The sequence below is a fragment of the Sinocyclocheilus anshuiensis genome, unplaced genomic scaffold (genome assembly GCF_001515605.1).
Source record: "Sinocyclocheilus anshuiensis isolate Anshui unplaced genomic scaffold, SAMN03320099.WGS_v1.1 scaffold224, whole genome shotgun sequence".
NCBI classification, from domain to species: Eukaryota; Metazoa; Chordata; class Actinopteri; order Cypriniformes; family Cyprinidae; genus Sinocyclocheilus; species Sinocyclocheilus anshuiensis.
In genome coordinates this window covers 761659-779027 of record NW_015558577.1, presented here as the reverse complement: position 1 = coordinate 779027, position 17369 = coordinate 761659, and the positions used below count along the sequence as shown (strand labels likewise).

Here is a 17369-nt window from a genome sequence, read left to right as displayed (position 1 = left end):
TCTTTGGTGTGTGTGTGTGTGTGTTAATCCATCCCTGTAAATAACTTTGCCTTAAAGCAGAACAAGAATACAGATCAGTCACACAATGTGACTGTGACATAACAGCACTTATATTCACAGTCACATGTGGGACCATCATCCAGTCAGCCTTCTATCACTGTGCAGAGAGAGTGAGTCTGTGCCTTTTTACAGCCACACAAAGGACTCCAGTGTGCTGGCAGAACAGGGAGGATGCCAGAAGATTCCTCTGGAGGTGTCACTTACCTGGGCAAACCTGACTAAAAGCTTAGTTTTACTGTAGCTCTGTGACTGCTATTCGCTCTCCTACTGCTCAATTAAACATTCACACCATGGAGGATTTTTAAATTTCAGACACTCAGATTCCATGGCACATCTGTACACACACAGTTGTGTTATGTACAAACCTCATTTACACAAATGGAGATGCTGACACTGCCACTGTGTGTCTGCGTGTGTTTGTGTTGTGGGGAGGGCTGGGAAGGAAGGAAGGGGGGGGAAGGATTGCCATTAGGGAGAGGGATCCAACATTCCAGAACCCACTCGTGGGCCATGCAAAGACAACAGCTCATTCACACTCAGCCCATTAGAAATTCACCACCACTGGAGCCTGGGGCCCAAAACAGCTCTATGGTTGACAACTCCACAGCAGTGTTTTGGTCCATTAATGCTGTATCTATTCTAAGCAAATGTTACCGTTTATGTTTGTAGTCTGGTCTGTGTGTTTCCTGGCATTCTGTGATGTAGCAAACATTCTAAACAAAACAGTATTTTGCAGAGCAGAGAACTTACTATACCTCTAACTGGGGCCATTTCATGCTCATGCCGGGCCCATGGGTGTTCCTCCACCACCTGAGGTCCTCTGCGTCATTGGCTGCATTGATGGTCTGGCTGAGGTCTCGGTACAGGCCTCGAAATCTGCATGGGGATTTTCCACATACTCTGTCAGGACAGGTTTTTATTTATGCACAAGGAAGTGCATGTTTAAAAAATACAGCCAACATCAACTTTAAATGATGGTTGTTGCTAAGACAAACATCGCTATTAATATTGATCATACCTTTAAAGCAACTCACAGAAATATTTGTAGACATATCCTGCATAGTGTCAAAAAAAAACATTCCATTCAGGGTACAACAGTTTAAGAGACAACTTTGTACATTACCTAATATCAGTACCTTGTTGTAGTAGACATATTTACTTAAATGGGTAATGCACCACTGGCAAGACAAGCTTTTAATAAAACGTGGGTATTTATGCAGCAGAAATGCGATTTCTTTTTAAAAAATTTTTTAGTGTTACATGACTAGAGAAAAAGAGAGGAAAATGGTTGTCATTCCCTTTTGCCAAAAACCTTGACAACCATAACGCATTTTTGCGCAATATGTAATATTGTTTTATTAAAATATCCAAAAACCCCTAGAACAGTGTTATATATTTTGCTGACTTGTGTACTTACATTATCCCAAATGTTTCGAAGAATGTTTAAATCCAGAGAAATAAGCAATTTTAACTAGTGACACGGACCGTGTCTATAGTGTCATCGTCTCGCCTGCCAATGACGTCATAACCCCTCGATTTCCAGTTTTGTTTTGTAGAAAGCATGGAAACACCAAAGACGCTTTAATATGTTGTGCGTTTTAATAGACCGGTGACGACCGCACAGAGTAGCATTATAACAGAACTTTCAAATGCATCTAGTATGATAAAACAGCCCTGCTTTTTTTCCCCACATACGCACGACCGGAAGGAGCAGAAGCAGTCGACTGTGGCATAATAAAAGCTCCGCTGCTTTCGAGCCGTGTGTCACGCTCGTTCAGCGGCCTTGTTTCGCTTCGACGGCTTTCAGCCTCACCCTGCTTCATTCTACTACGTTAATAAATCATTAGCTCATCCATGAACATGATTTATGCCCGAGTCCCGTCGGATTGCATCGGCTGTGGGGATGAAGACGACAACTCCCATGATTCCACACTCAGTCACGGCGTCATCAAACTACGCCTTTGTCTCTTTGTTTATTTTGAATACGCGCCCTCTATCGGCAAAAATTACATATTGTGCCTTTAATATGTATTGATCGGCAAGCAAGCAAACATTTGCTTTTATTAGAAATAGCAACATGCTTAAACCACCCACTATACCCTAGTATCCTGTTGATGAGTTTTGTTCAGACAAACACTTCTATATTTAAAAGTAAAAAATCTAGTTTTTAGTTTCATAACCACTGCTAACAGAACAAAAGAGGCAGGAACATTAAGTACCATGGAAATACAAAGAATGAGGGAGGGATAAAGTAAACAAAGATTCTTGTACATGAAACTAAGCTACATATGATTACCACGCAGCTCAGCACCAGCCCTGTAATTGCAGCTCAACAAAAGTAAACAATTGTGCAAAACTGCAGAGACCGGTTTGAAGGGTGTTGTTTTTGTTGCTATTCTGAACATGTAACTCCACGCTGCTTAAGCTAACACCGAAACACAAAACGAAAGGAGGCATTTGTTCACTGATTAAAAAACAAAAAGGATACATCAAGTCACCCTAGCTTTCAGCTCTTTTGAAATGACCCTGGTTAATAGTCAACGACATGCTCAGAATTCCTCATCAAGTAAACACAATGATAACAGAGAGCCTGGAAAAACAAATAAGCACTTATTAATGGTTAACATTTATTTCCGTTTTAGCTATGAGACACATAAATGACCAGAAATTATTTCAAGAGCCTGAGGTTACTGAAATTGCGGATTTAAATCAGGATTTGACATTGAGTAAAATTTGAGACGGAGCTTCCCATTTGTCTCATGTCATTTTTAATTGAACAACTCAACTGTGTCGAAATCTGTGCCTGTCAATCTCTCAGTGGCTCGGTTTCAAACTCTAGCAAGCCACCCAACTAGACAGCATTTGTAGACTGCTCAAAACAACTGGAAGCTAAATTCTGCTGTCTTCGAAGATATTCAAATCTTCATGGATAAACTCAGAATAATGTACTTTGCTAGTTTATTTTAGCTATCCAATTCCAAAAGGTACCGAAGAAAATATCTATTCATATTGCATCAAGCTCAGTGAACAAAATTGGTTGCATTTTATTTTACAGTACGTGCACTTAACTGGACTTACCCAAGAAAGTACTGATAATATAACTACATGGGTTAGGGTTAGGTTTAGGGATAGGTTCAGGGTAAATACCTAGTTGTTATCCAGTAATTGTAAATATTATAACAAGTACATAGTATGTACATGTGGAACAGGACTGTGAAATAAAGTGCTACCATAAAAAAATTTATCTAAGATGCCAGACAGAGAAATCTTGACAAATTATATTAATTCAAAAAGTACTTACTCAATGAAAACTATTTTACTGTAATAAAAACAGCCCATTTTACCAAATATTTGTTTTTATGATTAGACTATTGTATTTTTAGCTCAAGTACCATTAAAAATATTTATACTATTAAAAATAAGCAATTAATTGAAAATTATTTATTCCACACAATAAATCCATTTTTACCCAATATTTGTTTTTTTATGATTATCAGTGTCTTGTTTAGCTCAAGCAACATTGCTAACTCTATAGGTCTTAGTCGGGGTAGATACTGTTTTAAATTTTACATGGATGAAAACAAAGCTATGAGGATAGACTCACAGCCTTTAAAATGGCACACACTGTATGATTTATATAGGGATTTGTCTACTGAAAGTCTTTTGGAAAGATGCATCGTCAGCTAAACAATCGGTATGTTGTTAAAAAACAGTATAATCCATTTAATACACTGTACTTCTATCCGTCAAAGCCTCATTTTTGCATGTCAGAAATGAAAGATGGCTCTACCCTGACTAAGATCTATTGGAAGTGGCCTTCTAAATACCTTGTTTTATTCAAATTCTATAGAAGTATCACATGTATACTTTGTGGATAAGGCAATCCCAGAATGCGCTGTGACAAGCCAGTGAGAATTATTAGCCAAGAAGTTGGTTAAAGTCAAGGAAAATGCAGATTATTCATATCTGCATACTATATTAAATACTAAAACAAACTGATTTAAATACTGTAATCTAATTAAAAATAACTTTACAATGTGTGTACTACATATTTATTATGCATAGTAAAGAGTCATTAGCAGCATTAGATTCTACTGGACTCTTCTCTAAATCACTGAAGAACTGTTTGTGTGGTGCATGTGATTTGTTGTCGATGAGTTTCAAATCAAATATTTTGATTAGGATGCTGTCCTAGAAGATAAGTATCTAGTAGACAGTGAAGCAGAGAGACTAACCCATCATTGCTGGAGAGGTCCATGTGCTGGTGTATGTCCTGCAGCACTTCTTTAAAAAAGCGAAGCCTCTTTTTTTCTGCCTCCTGTGTGATTTCAAACACTTGCTCCATGTCTTCCATGTAACGCGGGTTACAGCGATTCAGCTCGTCCAGGGCTCTCTCATAACGCTCCTTAGCCTGAGGGAAAACATCCAAACAGATGTGCAAGTTCATGGGACAGAGTCATGGGACACAGTTTACAAGGTCAATTCCAAAGATCATAATTTCCTGTTCAGTATACTCAGAATACATCTAATGGAACAGTGCATATTCACAATGTTTGGTTCGAGAGTTGTTGAATCTGAAAAAGCAAGATGTACCACTTTCTTCATTTATGAGTCCCTTTGGATCAAAGCATGTGCTAAATGAAATGCAAATGCCTTTCATGACTGTCTATAAAACAGACAATAAAGTCTGCTTTTATAAATGATAGAAAAATTAAAGCAAAATCCTTTTAAATACATAAAATCGGGTGATGTTTCCCTTTGAGGAGACAGAAACTGCAGGAAGTATATTTTTATGAATGAAACTACACATTCAACAACATGTTATTCACACCCATAATTTTGCATTGTCACAACAAGTCCAAAGACATCATCACAGGGGCCTTACTGTTGACACAAGCAACAAACAAGCCTTGTCTTGTCTAAGTTTATGGAAATTCTGTCATTTCAATCCCCACCCATCTCCTTCAGACTAGACATGGACAGTTGCAGACAAGCTAATACAGTAATTACCAATGTAAAAATTACTATAATCCTTAATAAAACTGAAAAACTGTTGTGTCTGTGCTTTTTCTCATGCTACCTTCTCCGCCTCTTGGGTACATTTCTCCAGGCGCTCTGTGAACTTGCGGGCCTCTTCTGGGGATTTGGTGGGGTCAGCCTTGGCATGAGTTTCACGGGTCAATGCCGTGCGCTCTTCCTTCCGGGCTTGGTGATAACTCTTTTTGGTAGACTCCACCTACCGCAGAGAAGATATTTACACAGCCATATTATTTACTCATTACGAAATATACAGTTAAGTACAAACATGATTCTCTTTAAACATTGTTTAAAAGGACAGCTAACCCAAAAACAAAGATTCTGCCATCATTTATTCATCATAATGTTACACCAAACATGTATGGTGGTCAAGCTATATACTAAGCTATCATATGGCCTTAGAAGACTAGAAATATAACAAACAAATCATATGGACCAGCCAAATTAGGTTTTTGGTCATTCGTCATTTGGTTAGCTTGACAATCACTGGTCACTGATTACCATCTACTAGTTGTATGGAAAAAAAAAAAGAGATTTCTGAGTTATGTCTAAGATTTCTGAACCAAATTTACAAACATTTACAAAAAACTTGAGTTTAAGTGCCATTACTATGAGTAGATGATAACATCAGATCAGATCATTATGGGTGAGCTGCCAATAAAAAACAACAACAAAAAAAAAAAAAGTAATTAAAGTAAAAAAAGTAAAAAACAAACAAACACACACACAACAAAACAACAAATCAAACGAAAACACAAACAAAAAAAAAAAAAAAAAAAAAAATGATTTGCCATTGTTTAATGGATGAAATCCATACTAATGGCTTTGTATTCTGCACAGGAGGAGACTCACATCCTTCAGTTTTCGGACCCAGGGTTTCTGGGCCTTGCGGAAGCCTTCGTCGGCGTCTTTGGTCTCACGGAATCCACCAATCATTTGCTTGTGGAAGGCATCCTTCTGCCAGTTTCTAATCTTTTCGCTGTCTTCAACAATCAGTTTCTCTTTTAGTTCCATATGGATCTCACTCAGTCTGTCTGCCGCATTCATGAAAGCATGCCAGGCCTTTTCCAGAGTCCCATACTGTGAGCCTGCAGGACAGAAATAAGAATTTAGCTTTATCTGTCAGCTCCAAACACTGGATAATTGCTTAAAAGCCCAAGTCTACTGTATAATAATTGTAGGTCTGTGTGTCTGCCCCTTTAAGGTCACGTGGTCTGGTTAGTGAATATGTGGCCAGCCTGAGGCTCTCTCTGGGAGGTAATCCATTCATATCCTATGACTTTTCTTAAGGTCAATACAAAATATTGTGGTTTGTTTAAACTGCATACATTTACGGTTTATTTTTTAAATCAAACATTTAGGATTTACTGTTTTGCTGTTATTTTTACAAGTGCTTAAAACACATCCATGCATGCAGGTAGTGTAGTCAAAATCCAATATATCCAATATACACCGGTTGCTAATGGAATGATGCATGATATAAAGTGATAGATCACTGACACATGGCACAACTCCATATTACACTTTCATACCTTCTTTTCCCCAAACTTAGAAACTACTGTGCAACTATTAAGGGTTTGGCAGAAGCACTTATCAGCTCATGGGAACAGAATGTGTTGATGTAACTGTAGAGGCATGCATCTATCTAAGGAGGATGAACGATGAGACTCAAAGTCATGCTCACCTTTCTCCACAACACCCCTCCATTTCCTGGCCCAGTCACTCAGCTGCTGGGAGTAGCCCTTCTCAATCTTGGCCCGCTCCTGGAAACAGCTGACCAGCTCATTGCATAGTTTGTAGCCATCGTCAATGCGTTTTACGGTCCTCTTGTAGTTCCCAGGCTGACAAACGAAAGTCATGTTAGAGTCATTCCATTTCTAAATCTGACTGATCCAGTTCTCAAGTTTAACTCACTGACTCAATGATCTAGTCACAACAGTTAACAGCAAGGATTATCAGTGGATTAGTACATTACAGTCTAATAAAGGTTAAATGTAGGATTTTAGAATTAGATTCATTATGACTCCCTTAAAATCGAAATGACAGTATTTATACTTCTGTTATCAAATGAAATGAGAAGAAAGGATCTACAAAAGCATGGCCTTTATAGCAAATCTCATAAAACTTGGGGTAAGCAGTGTCGTATGAAGGGGTAAACTGAATTATAAGCAATTGTAACATTTTCTAATAGTGTTTGTAATGACATTTCCTGCATTTGAAGGCAAAGCTCACAATCACCAGCTATTAGTTGAGCCACTGACATAGCTTACCCCAAAGCATTTGGCAAACTTTACCCTAGCTACCATTTAAAAATAAATAAATAAATAAATAAATAAATAAATAATTAGCCATGGCTAATCTTTATATTGTTACAGTTTTATACAATGTCAATTGACCAATACATTTGATATAACTTTTTACACCTGGTAGTGACTAAATTTATATTATATTATAAACTTATTTATAGCATTATTTTTTTTCATGCGCATCTTTCAATTGCAGGCAGCTGTATATGAAGGGCCCTTACTAAATACATAATGATACAAAACAATAAGCACAGTTTGTTAGATTAGGGGAGCAACACACTTACATAGTGGCACAATCTCCCCCATTCTCCTCTAAATTACTCTCTGTATTACAGTGACAAGAATAATGGCAAAATAAACATTTCACTTTCACTTTACTATCTAAAAGCACTTCACATCTGTTAGTTTTCTCCAAGACAAGTATAGACCTGATCCAAGCATGCTTGAAGAAACAGTGGAGAAGGGGTACAACTACTACAAATCTTGCCAGGGGCGGAAACCTCTTAGAAAGCGCATGGAAATGTCAGATCTGCAGGGATCCGTTCCTGTAGTCTTTAACTCCCTGGCTGGACGCCACAGTATGCTGCCCACTCTGCAAGGAAGATCTGTGTGCATATGTGCATTTGCGGTTGGGGATACTTACCTCCCAGAAGCTGTCCCAGCTCCCAACGTCTTGCAGATCACCGTTGGAAGACATTTTGGGGTCACCCTTGCAGCACGGAATGATGGCGGCTGTCTGTTAAACTGCAAAGAACAAGACATGAAATTAAATAGAGCCAACAACTGTAGTCAGTAACAGCAAAATTTTGTTACAACAAATTAAGACAACCAAAGACAGCAGTCTTGCCAGAGAAGAAACCAGTTCATCCAGTCTCTGCTCTACAAGGCACAGGCCCTCAAGTTCAATCCAACAAACTAAGCAAAGGCAATTCAAAATATATTCCATAAACACTTCACTACGGTCTTGCCAGCAACCTGTTGTGACCCGACACTCCTTGGCCTCTACGGTTAAGACATCTGCCCAGGCAAAGTAATCCTGTATTCCAATTCAAAGAAGAAGCCAGCGTAGGCCAGTCTCACTTCTGAGTGGCTTTGTGTCTGCCTAAGGCAACCTAGGTAAGGCAGAAGCTTCTCTGCCCCAGTCTGGGTGGAGTAACAAAAAAAAAAAAGGATGCCAGTCACCCAGGTCCTCCCACTACTTTGTTTCTGGTTGAATGTTGAGGAAACTACCAAAAATAAAGGTTCTTTATTGGCATTGATGGTTCCATAAAGAACTTTTAACATCCACAGAAGCTTTCCATTGCACATAGGATTCTTTATAGTGGAAGAAAGACCTTTAGATCATTAAAATGTTCTTTACACTAAGAACAAAAATGGTACTTTTAAGAACTGTTCACTGAAAGGTTCTCTGGAGAATCCAAAATGGCTCTTCTATGCCATTGCTGCACACTCCTATAAATAAAGGTTCCTAAAGTGGGGGTTTCACATTATACTCTTAAAAATAAAGGTTCCAAAAGGGGGTTTTCACAGCAATGCCATAGAAGAACCAGTTTTGGTTCCCCAAAGAACCTTTCAGTGAACAGTTCTTATAAGAATCATTTTTTAGGGTGAAGAACATTTTAATAATCTGAAGAACCTTTTTCCACTGTAAAGAACCTTTTGTGGAATGAAAAGGTTCCATGGATCATGGTAAAGGTTCTTTGTGGAACCACTGATGCAAATAAAGAACCTTTATTTTTAAAAGTTTAGAGGCATTTGACCTGGGTAGTAGCCACCAGGGCGATCTCTTTAGAACTAAGTATTACATTCGCACTGCTGGTAGGAACTCTGAAGTGCCATAAGCCGGCTGACAGTGACATCATTTAAGCGTTACATTCAACAATGTCAATAACTAAAGGACGGAGAAGTGTCTGGACTTCGCCGTCAGTCCATCTATTTCTGTTTTCCATATCTGTGGAGTTAGTTCATGGAGTAAGTATATGTAAACTGTGTGTTTACATGGCTTTTTTTTTTTTTAAATGGTGGGTGCCATTGTTTTGTATGGCATGAGTTCAGCCAAATAATATACACCTACATCACTAGGAGTTCCTATTGTGCTGGCTTAGTCCCTACTAGACCCTATTAATTAATGTTCCTACTTCCTATAAATAAATCAAATCAGGTATTTCCACCAATAGTTAGAGGAGCTATAAAAACATTCATCCAATGCCATAGAAGAACCAGTTTGGGTTCCCCAAAGAACCTTTCAGTGAACAGTTCTTAAAGAACCATTTCTTAGTGTGAGGAATATCTGTATAATCTATTTTCCACCATATAGAAACCTTTGTGCATGGAAAGGTTACATGGATGTTACAGGTTATTAATTGAAACATAAATTCCAATAAAGAATCTTTTTTTAAATAGTGGAAAATCCCCTTTTATGTGAGCTTTATTTTTTAGAAGTATAGCAAGATAAAAATATGTCCAATGACATGGAAGTGTCCATTCACTATTGCTCATAGGGACACTATGCCTCTCAGGCACTTAATCATCGCCTTAAAATAACCTGTTTATTAACACACAAACTGCTTTGGCTATTGCATAAACTATATTTAGTCCAAACAGAACAAGTAGGTGACCACCTAATAAACCTTGTACACGCTCTTCCCGTGCTTGTATACATTTAGCACTGCTTCTGGCCTTGGGTTCTCTTCATATTGTCTGAGCCAAGGTCGTATAGCTTCCTCAAACAGACATAACAAACGTGAGGAAGGAGTGGGATTGGCCTCACAGAAGCATCTGCTCCCAATTTAGGCCAAACTGGCTATGCTAATGGAAAATTAGCATCCTCAAGGGGGGCTTGGGAGTGTTGAAGAGCATTTGCTGTGGATGTACTAGTTTTGGCAATTCATTCAATGGTTTGTTAAATCCTGCTTTTCAATATCTTTTCAAAGGTTGGACAGTATATCAACTTAGTAAAGTATATATAAAAAAACAACAACATAGGATAAGACAATCTCAGTTGAACTTCACAGACTTTACTAAAGGAGTGCTGTAGCGCACATGTCAAACAGATGGAGTGGAATTAAATAGGAATGCAATAATTCTGAATAAATGAATGTTAACTTAAAGGGATTAATCAAAAATCAACAACTACCATTACAAGATAATTACAATATGATTTTTGGTTCAGCATTTTAGAAACAACTGCTTTTACCATGCTAAAAGTCCAACAGTTTCTGTCAGCATCCATGAAGATCAGTAGGGCAAATAAGGAGAAGTCTTTGTTTTTTCCAGCAAATAAAAAGAGCTTGGATTACTTCCCCTGAACTTCCTCCCTGTGAAGGCAGGGGCGGGAATGGAAAGTCAGCTCCTGATGATAGTTTTTCCCACAAACATGCCAGGAGGAGCGCTGATATGAGAGCTTCACTTGAACCTCATCTGCTAATTTAAAATCCAAGTCTGGAAAACCATCATTGGCACAGAATACTAGCTCACTGCTTATGGTGTAGTATGCATAGAATGCTGCCTACTATTAAAAAAAATGTGAAACAGTAAATATTATGTAACAACACACATTCAAAACAGTCAAATGACTTCATTAAGGCAAGACACCACATGTGAATAGGGTAATATTTAATAGATATTACCAAACTTCCCCAGATGATTGACCACAGTACATTAAAACAACTGTTTTGTATCACCAGTCATCTGTAGTTATGTTTAAATATGCAAACACTGCATTATCTAATTAAATATGCACTAATTTGCATACATTTACAGACTAGAAATCTGGGCCCGTAGCCCCATATTCACAAAACATTTTATCTTACCACTAAGGAGTTATCCTAAATAGCAGTTAAAATTTTTAGCTAAGAGTTTTCTCTTAAAACCTATTCACAAAGCTGCTGAGACAAACTTTTACTAAGGAATAAAGAGAAGTCTTAAGCTAAGAGTAAGGGCGGGGTTGACCTCGTTGCTATGGATGATGTCAGCATGCTTACTAACTATGCACACAGTGATTGGCTGGTAGGGGAGGAGTCTCTGTCAGAGATTAATTCATATAAATATTGTAGAGTGCAATATTATGTTGCCATATTCAAATAAACATTTAAAAATAAAAATGTTATTTGCCACATTCAAATAAAGATTTTAAAATGCAAGTGTCATGTGTCATATATTCTGAATCGCCTTAACGAGTCGTCATATTTTCGAATCTTTTGTCTGTTACTGATCAATGTCACTGGGTAACACATTTGCATAACCCCCGCCTGCCCACGAAATACGAACATTCTGCTTCTTTTGTTTTCATTGCCAAGATGATGTAAAGAACCAGTAGTTAAAATTCAAACCTTTTGTTTTGTGCTCGTCATTTTACCGAGGACTGCTTTTCTAATCTTGCCTTTTATCTTCTTCGGCTTCTAAGTTAATCTTTATTTGGACCAACAAGCATCTCCGAACCACAAACTGTAAGTAGGGGTGTGCGATATTGACAAAAAATAATATCTCGATATTTTCTGGGATTTTATCGATAACGATAATTAGACAATATTTTGCGGAGTGTGTTATTGTGTTGATATCTTAAGGACTGCCATAGACAGCGGACTCCTAAAGTTTTTGATATTCTTCATAATCTGTGTGGTGGTCAGTTCACACTGATAGCAATTAATCTTTTCCAATAAGTTTAAACTGATTTTTACATTTTATGGCCATTTTTACCTTTATAAAGCCATTTTTTCTAAAAGTGTCCATTATCTTTTGAGTCAAATTCTTACATTTAATCAGTGAATTAGAATAATAAGACATTTGGGCTTTTACCAAGCAAATCAGTATCAACAAAATTCATCTTTGCAATGCAGAGGAAACACAAACGCTGCATCTGAAGTGGTATTTAGATATATTTACACACTACTGTTTAGTGCAGAAGATGAATGCATTTAACCTGCAATTACACATGCATAAATAATGTTTTGATATATTAAACATAAAACGTTTGAAATTATTTAAATAATAAAAGATACCCTGAATGTGAAATTAAAATCGCCAGTAGGGGGCAGAAAGTCACTGTTAATAAGTGAGTCATTGCGATTGAACCGAGTCATTTAAACGTTTGATTCATGGTGTCTAATATGTCTCTTAATTAACTTCTTGTTTAGCACATTTCACATTTGTAATCATTCATTAGAAAAAAAAAACGGCACTCTTTGTTTGATATTGATTAACTATATGAAATGGTATAAATATATACATTTTCTGCCATCATGTCATGAATTTGTGATCATTCTAAATGTATTGTAGACTGAATCATGCAGTGAAAGAACGCATTCTAAATGCGCACGCGCACTAGTTTAAACTTCACGTAATGTATGCGTGCACTCTGTAGGGTGCTTTGAAAGGTTTTTGCAAAATACTCGATAACGTCAAATCACACATCGTTAAAACAACGATTAAGATATTATCGCAGACGATATATATCGCACACCCCTACCTGTAAGTACGATTGATACGTGTGTACATTTTCAGTTGAGTGCTCAAAATAGCAAGTTGTTTGTGCTAATATGTGATGCAAGCCTATACCTAGTGCAGCATTAGGTTTCCAGGTAAACCACGATATTACTGTCTTACTGAAATAGCTCTGATAATTCACTGTGAACCCACTATTTCCTAAGAATGTGTCGATTAATGTAGACTGTCGTTGTTCTAATAACTTCGTTTAATAATAAAGAATGTAGTGTAGCACACAGACTTTATAATCATTGTGAAATTGCTGTTTATTTTGCTGCACTGGCAGTTACAGGGTTAATGCAGGAAGTAAAAGACCCGGTAGAGAGAGATAAGCGAGTTAGTTGCGCCTGTGATACAGCTGTTCTGCTTTCTAATTGAAGGTTCAGACACGGATCATCTTTTGTCTGTCGTTCTTCAGACATTACAGTAGACATATTTTGGTTTACAAACAGTACAGTTTCTTCAGTTAGTCACGTTAGCACTCGGCTAACGTATCCACCATTATTGTCTTATGTGTTTACAGTTTAGCAACTAAACTTTAGCTGATGGCACGATTCGCTTGCATAAGTGTTAAACTAAATGTTAAACTATATTATTGTTTTATATAAAGGTAGCGCTCGCAAACTTGCTCAAGTACTTCTCTCTGTGCCAATCACAACAGGCTTGGCCAGCTGACCAATCAGAGCAGAGTAGGCTTATGGAAGGGAGGGGTTTACAGACAGATGTTTCGAACGAACCGTTTCAAAATCATTGAGATGTAATTATGCATAATTTATAGTTATTTTAATAATAAGTACATGTAACCTGTGTAACAAGGACACCTTAAAATAAAGTGTTACCGCATTAGTTTAAAGCCCGTGCAGACCTCTAGTTCATATTACACGACCGAAAGCGCATGTTACGTGACCAATCATGCACACTGCAGCATCATGCTACATAAGACAATAAATACGATTTACAGTGGGTACGGAAAGTATTCAGACCCCCTTCAATTTTTCACTCTTTGTTATATTGCAGCCATTTGCTAAAATCCGAGTGTTTGTAATAACTTTCGATTGCCAATGTGCGTTTTGGCCATGTAATGTTGCTGAAATAGGCCTATGTTATTACCTCTGAGTCAGAACAGCGATCATGGAAGAGAGAACCACAGGCAGACAGCGCTGGAAGCTGCTAATGCTCATCAGTAAATCAGTGGAAAATTAATAGAAATGATGATTCTGTTTGAGCTATTTTAAGATAATGTAATGTAATTGTTAAAATTTATTTCATAAAATTGGTATCGAAAAAAGTATCGTTCAGGAACCGGTATCGAACTCAAGGTATCGGTGTCGAAAATTGTTGAACTATACCCAGCCCTATACAAGAGTTAAAGGGGATTTTGGATCTCTCTTTATATATATATATATATATATGATAAGATATAATTATATATAAATATACTTTGATCTTGAAAATGCATCTGAAAATTAAATGCAGAACATAGAGTGAGTTGCTGCAGGAAAAATGTCCTAAACATGAGATGCATTTAATAGTAAGAGTTTAAACCAACTCAGCATACAGTTTAGAGCAGCAGAACATTTAGAGCAGCATACAGTTTACAGTTTAGAGCAGAACAACTGAGAAGTGTTTTTCTCAGCGAATAAATTGCATCTTATGGATTTATTCTTAAATGTAAATGTTAAAAAGTCCCACAAGTATTTCTATTTTGAAAAAAAAGACTTGTCCTGACTTATTGCTGCAGAGTGTGTTGTGTTGCAACAGTAATGACAGACATTATTTAAAATTATTTTAATAGAAAGCCATAGTTTGTTCTGTAAACGAAGGGCTCATAACATGAGAAATCAAATTTGCCTTGATCTTCTGACATATAAGAGGTTTTATAACATTAAAACATCTGGAAAGTTTCATAGCTTAAAACATCCTTCTCATTATAAACAAAGCATTTAGCTAATCAAGCTCCAAAAACTGCTTTTTTCAATGGGGGATCTGAGGCATCACGGGGCAAATGCATTTGAATATGACTGCCTCCAGTCCAGAGCAAGACATCCAAAGCAGCCAACTCATTTGGATGTGACAGCAGATGCATCACAAGCCATAAGTAAATGATTCCATAATGCTTTGTCTTTAAATTAGGGCTGCAACAAACGATTATTTTGATGGTCGATTAATCTAACGATTATTTAGACCGATTAATCGACTAGTCATCGATTATTTCACTGATTACTCAGTAGACATTTATTGATTATTTCGCTTTTGCAACTAGTTAATATTGAGCTATACATATTCTAACAAATAAATTAAGGTAATCACTTCAGCTTCAGTCATATTATGTAATTACAGGTATACAATTAATTTATACAAATAAATATATTTGGCACACAAAATTCCTATACTTGCTGCATTTTTTTCTCAAAAATTGCAGCAGTATTCGCAGGTTTTGTGTGTGTGTGTGTGTGTGTATGTATGTGTGTGTTGCTTTGCAGTGAAAACATACCAATAATCATGATGTACTCATGTTCTTAGTGTTAGTGACAGTAAAAGTACAATTACCTGTGAATATGTTTGTGCATAATTGCTGAAATTATGGTCCATGTCCCACATGTACAAGGCAATGGTGTCACCAGCATAGAAATATTCATAATCCTGCTTTGCTGAAAATACATAATTGTGTTGGACACAATTTTAGAGTATCAGAAAAAAATAATAGCGTTATGATACTTATACATTTACATTTAGACATTTAGCAGACGCTTCTATCCAAAGCGACTTACAAATGAGGACAGTGGAAGCAATCAAAATCAACAAAAGAGCAATGATACGCAAGTGCTATAACAAGTCTCAGCTTAACGTAGTACACGTAGCAAGGTATTTTTTAATTATATAGGGTAAATGTACCTATTAAGCTCACCAAAATCTACATTGAGACATTTTTAATGCACAAGATATTGGTTTCAGTACAAAAAGTTGTTAAAATAAAAGATTAATCTCGCACACAAAAATATTTAATTTGATTTTAAATGACAAAAGCATTTCAATTAAGATATACATCATTAAATGCAAAAAGTCCGGCTGTGCTTAATGGGTACATGTTTGTACCCTTTAAGCACACCCCTGTTCCCATTAAGCTCACATCATGTTTTATTAAAAATTCTTGTTTATTTTAAACAACTTTTTTAAAGAATATATATATTTTTTTGAATGTACAAAGTCAATCACAAAAAAAAACAGAACACAAAAATCAAGCCACAAGGCATTCACAGTAGTTGCCAAAGGTCAGAGCCAGTCTGCAGATTTGAGTTCACAGAATCTATAGAAAATCAATTAACTAACTTAAAGTGATAACCATCAGTTAATATTTAAAGTCTTTACATAGACGTTCAATGTGGAAGAGCTTAAAGAGTGCACACTGAGCTTAATGGGAGCAGAAACAATTTTTTATAAATTTCATGTAATTTTTATTAAAATGACAAGGTTTTGCAAAATAAATCATCTAGGTCATGCATTAAGTTTATACATATTTTATTATGAACAACTATTATTAACAATATCTATGAAATTATACTTTTTCTTATTGATGTCACACTGAAGCTGTGTGATTTTCATAGTAGTGCACCCTTTAAGCTCACCTTACAAGCAGCAACAATTTTTAATATATTTCATATTTATTAAAATGACAAGATTTTGCTAAATAAATAGACTAGGTCATGTATTAAGGTCATATATATTTTAATATGAACAACTATTATTAACAATATCTATGAAATTATACTTTTTCTTATTGATGTCACACTGAAGCTGTGTGATGTTCATAGTAGTGTACCCTTTAAGCTCACCTTAAAATAATGAAATCTTTAAAAAATACTGCAGTTTAAAACCACAGACCAGCAATAAACTATCAATTTATAATAATATGGATGTAAAAGTACAAGCCAGTAATGCCTGTGAAGTAGTATATTAGCGTAGCACACAATCTTATACAGCTAGTCAGCTAATTGTTTTCTGTAGCATCTGCGCTATGTTGCTAAAACTATCTTTTGGATCGAACTGTAATTATTTCCCACATCCAAGTTTCAGGTTATAATATACAAAAGTCTAAACATTAATCTCTTAATTTTACAGTAAGTTGTGAAACTTACCCAAAATAAAGGCTTAAACATCTAAAAGGGGCTCCTCTTTTGGTGAAAGTTTTCAGACAGCTTTCAAAATGGCCGCCAGACAGTGTGAACACATGGACAACCATATCTCAGTGTGCAATGATCTGATTGACTTGAAATTATAGGAGGTAACAAACATATCAATTGGTTAAGACATCAAATAGGATAATAAATTATTTTTTCTTTTTATAATCTGAGCTCAAAAATGGAAGTGTGCTTAATGGGTACGTGAGCTTAATAGGTACATTTACCCTATATATTTAAATAGAAAGCAGTTATTTTAAATAGTAAAAACATTTCACAATATTACTGCTTTTGCTGTATTTTA

At 36.3% G+C, this 17369-nt stretch overlaps 1 protein-coding gene and 1 long non-coding RNA gene across 8 annotated transcripts in view; one reads left to right on the top strand and one right to left on the bottom strand.

The window, feature by feature from the left end:
- LOC107679714 (protein kinase C and casein kinase II substrate protein 3-like) overlaps window positions 1–17369 on the bottom strand; it is a 50517-nt gene that overhangs the window by 11963 nt on the left and 21185 nt on the right. For 4 of the 7 annotated variants that reach the window (XM_016475344.1, XM_016475346.1, XM_016475350.1 and 1 more), the window contains 6 exons: window positions 8047–8147; window positions 6782–6938; window positions 5950–6185; window positions 5141–5296; window positions 4296–4471; window positions 816–960 (listed from right to left, as the gene is read on the bottom strand). In XM_016475344.1, the coding sequence (XP_016330830.1) occupies window positions 816–960; window positions 4296–4471; window positions 5141–5296; window positions 5950–6185; window positions 6782–6938; window positions 8047–8100 (924 nt within the window). In that variant the 5' untranslated portion in view covers window positions 8101–8147. Of the gene's footprint in view, window positions 1–815; window positions 961–4295; window positions 4472–5140; window positions 5297–5949; window positions 6186–6781; window positions 6939–8046; window positions 8148–8378; window positions 8457–10599; window positions 10803–17369 lie in introns of those variants that run through there. The other 3 variants (XM_016475347.1, XM_016475348.1, XM_016475349.1) reach the window with 3 other exon arrangements.
- The window catches only part of LOC107679716 (uncharacterized), a 16021-nt gene continuing 11068 nt past the window's right edge, over window positions 12417–17369 (top strand). Inside the window, exon 1 of the long non-coding RNA XR_001633083.1 lies at window positions 12417–12502. This is a non-coding gene — a long non-coding RNA (uncharacterized LOC107679716). The remainder of the gene's footprint in view (window positions 12503–17369) is intronic.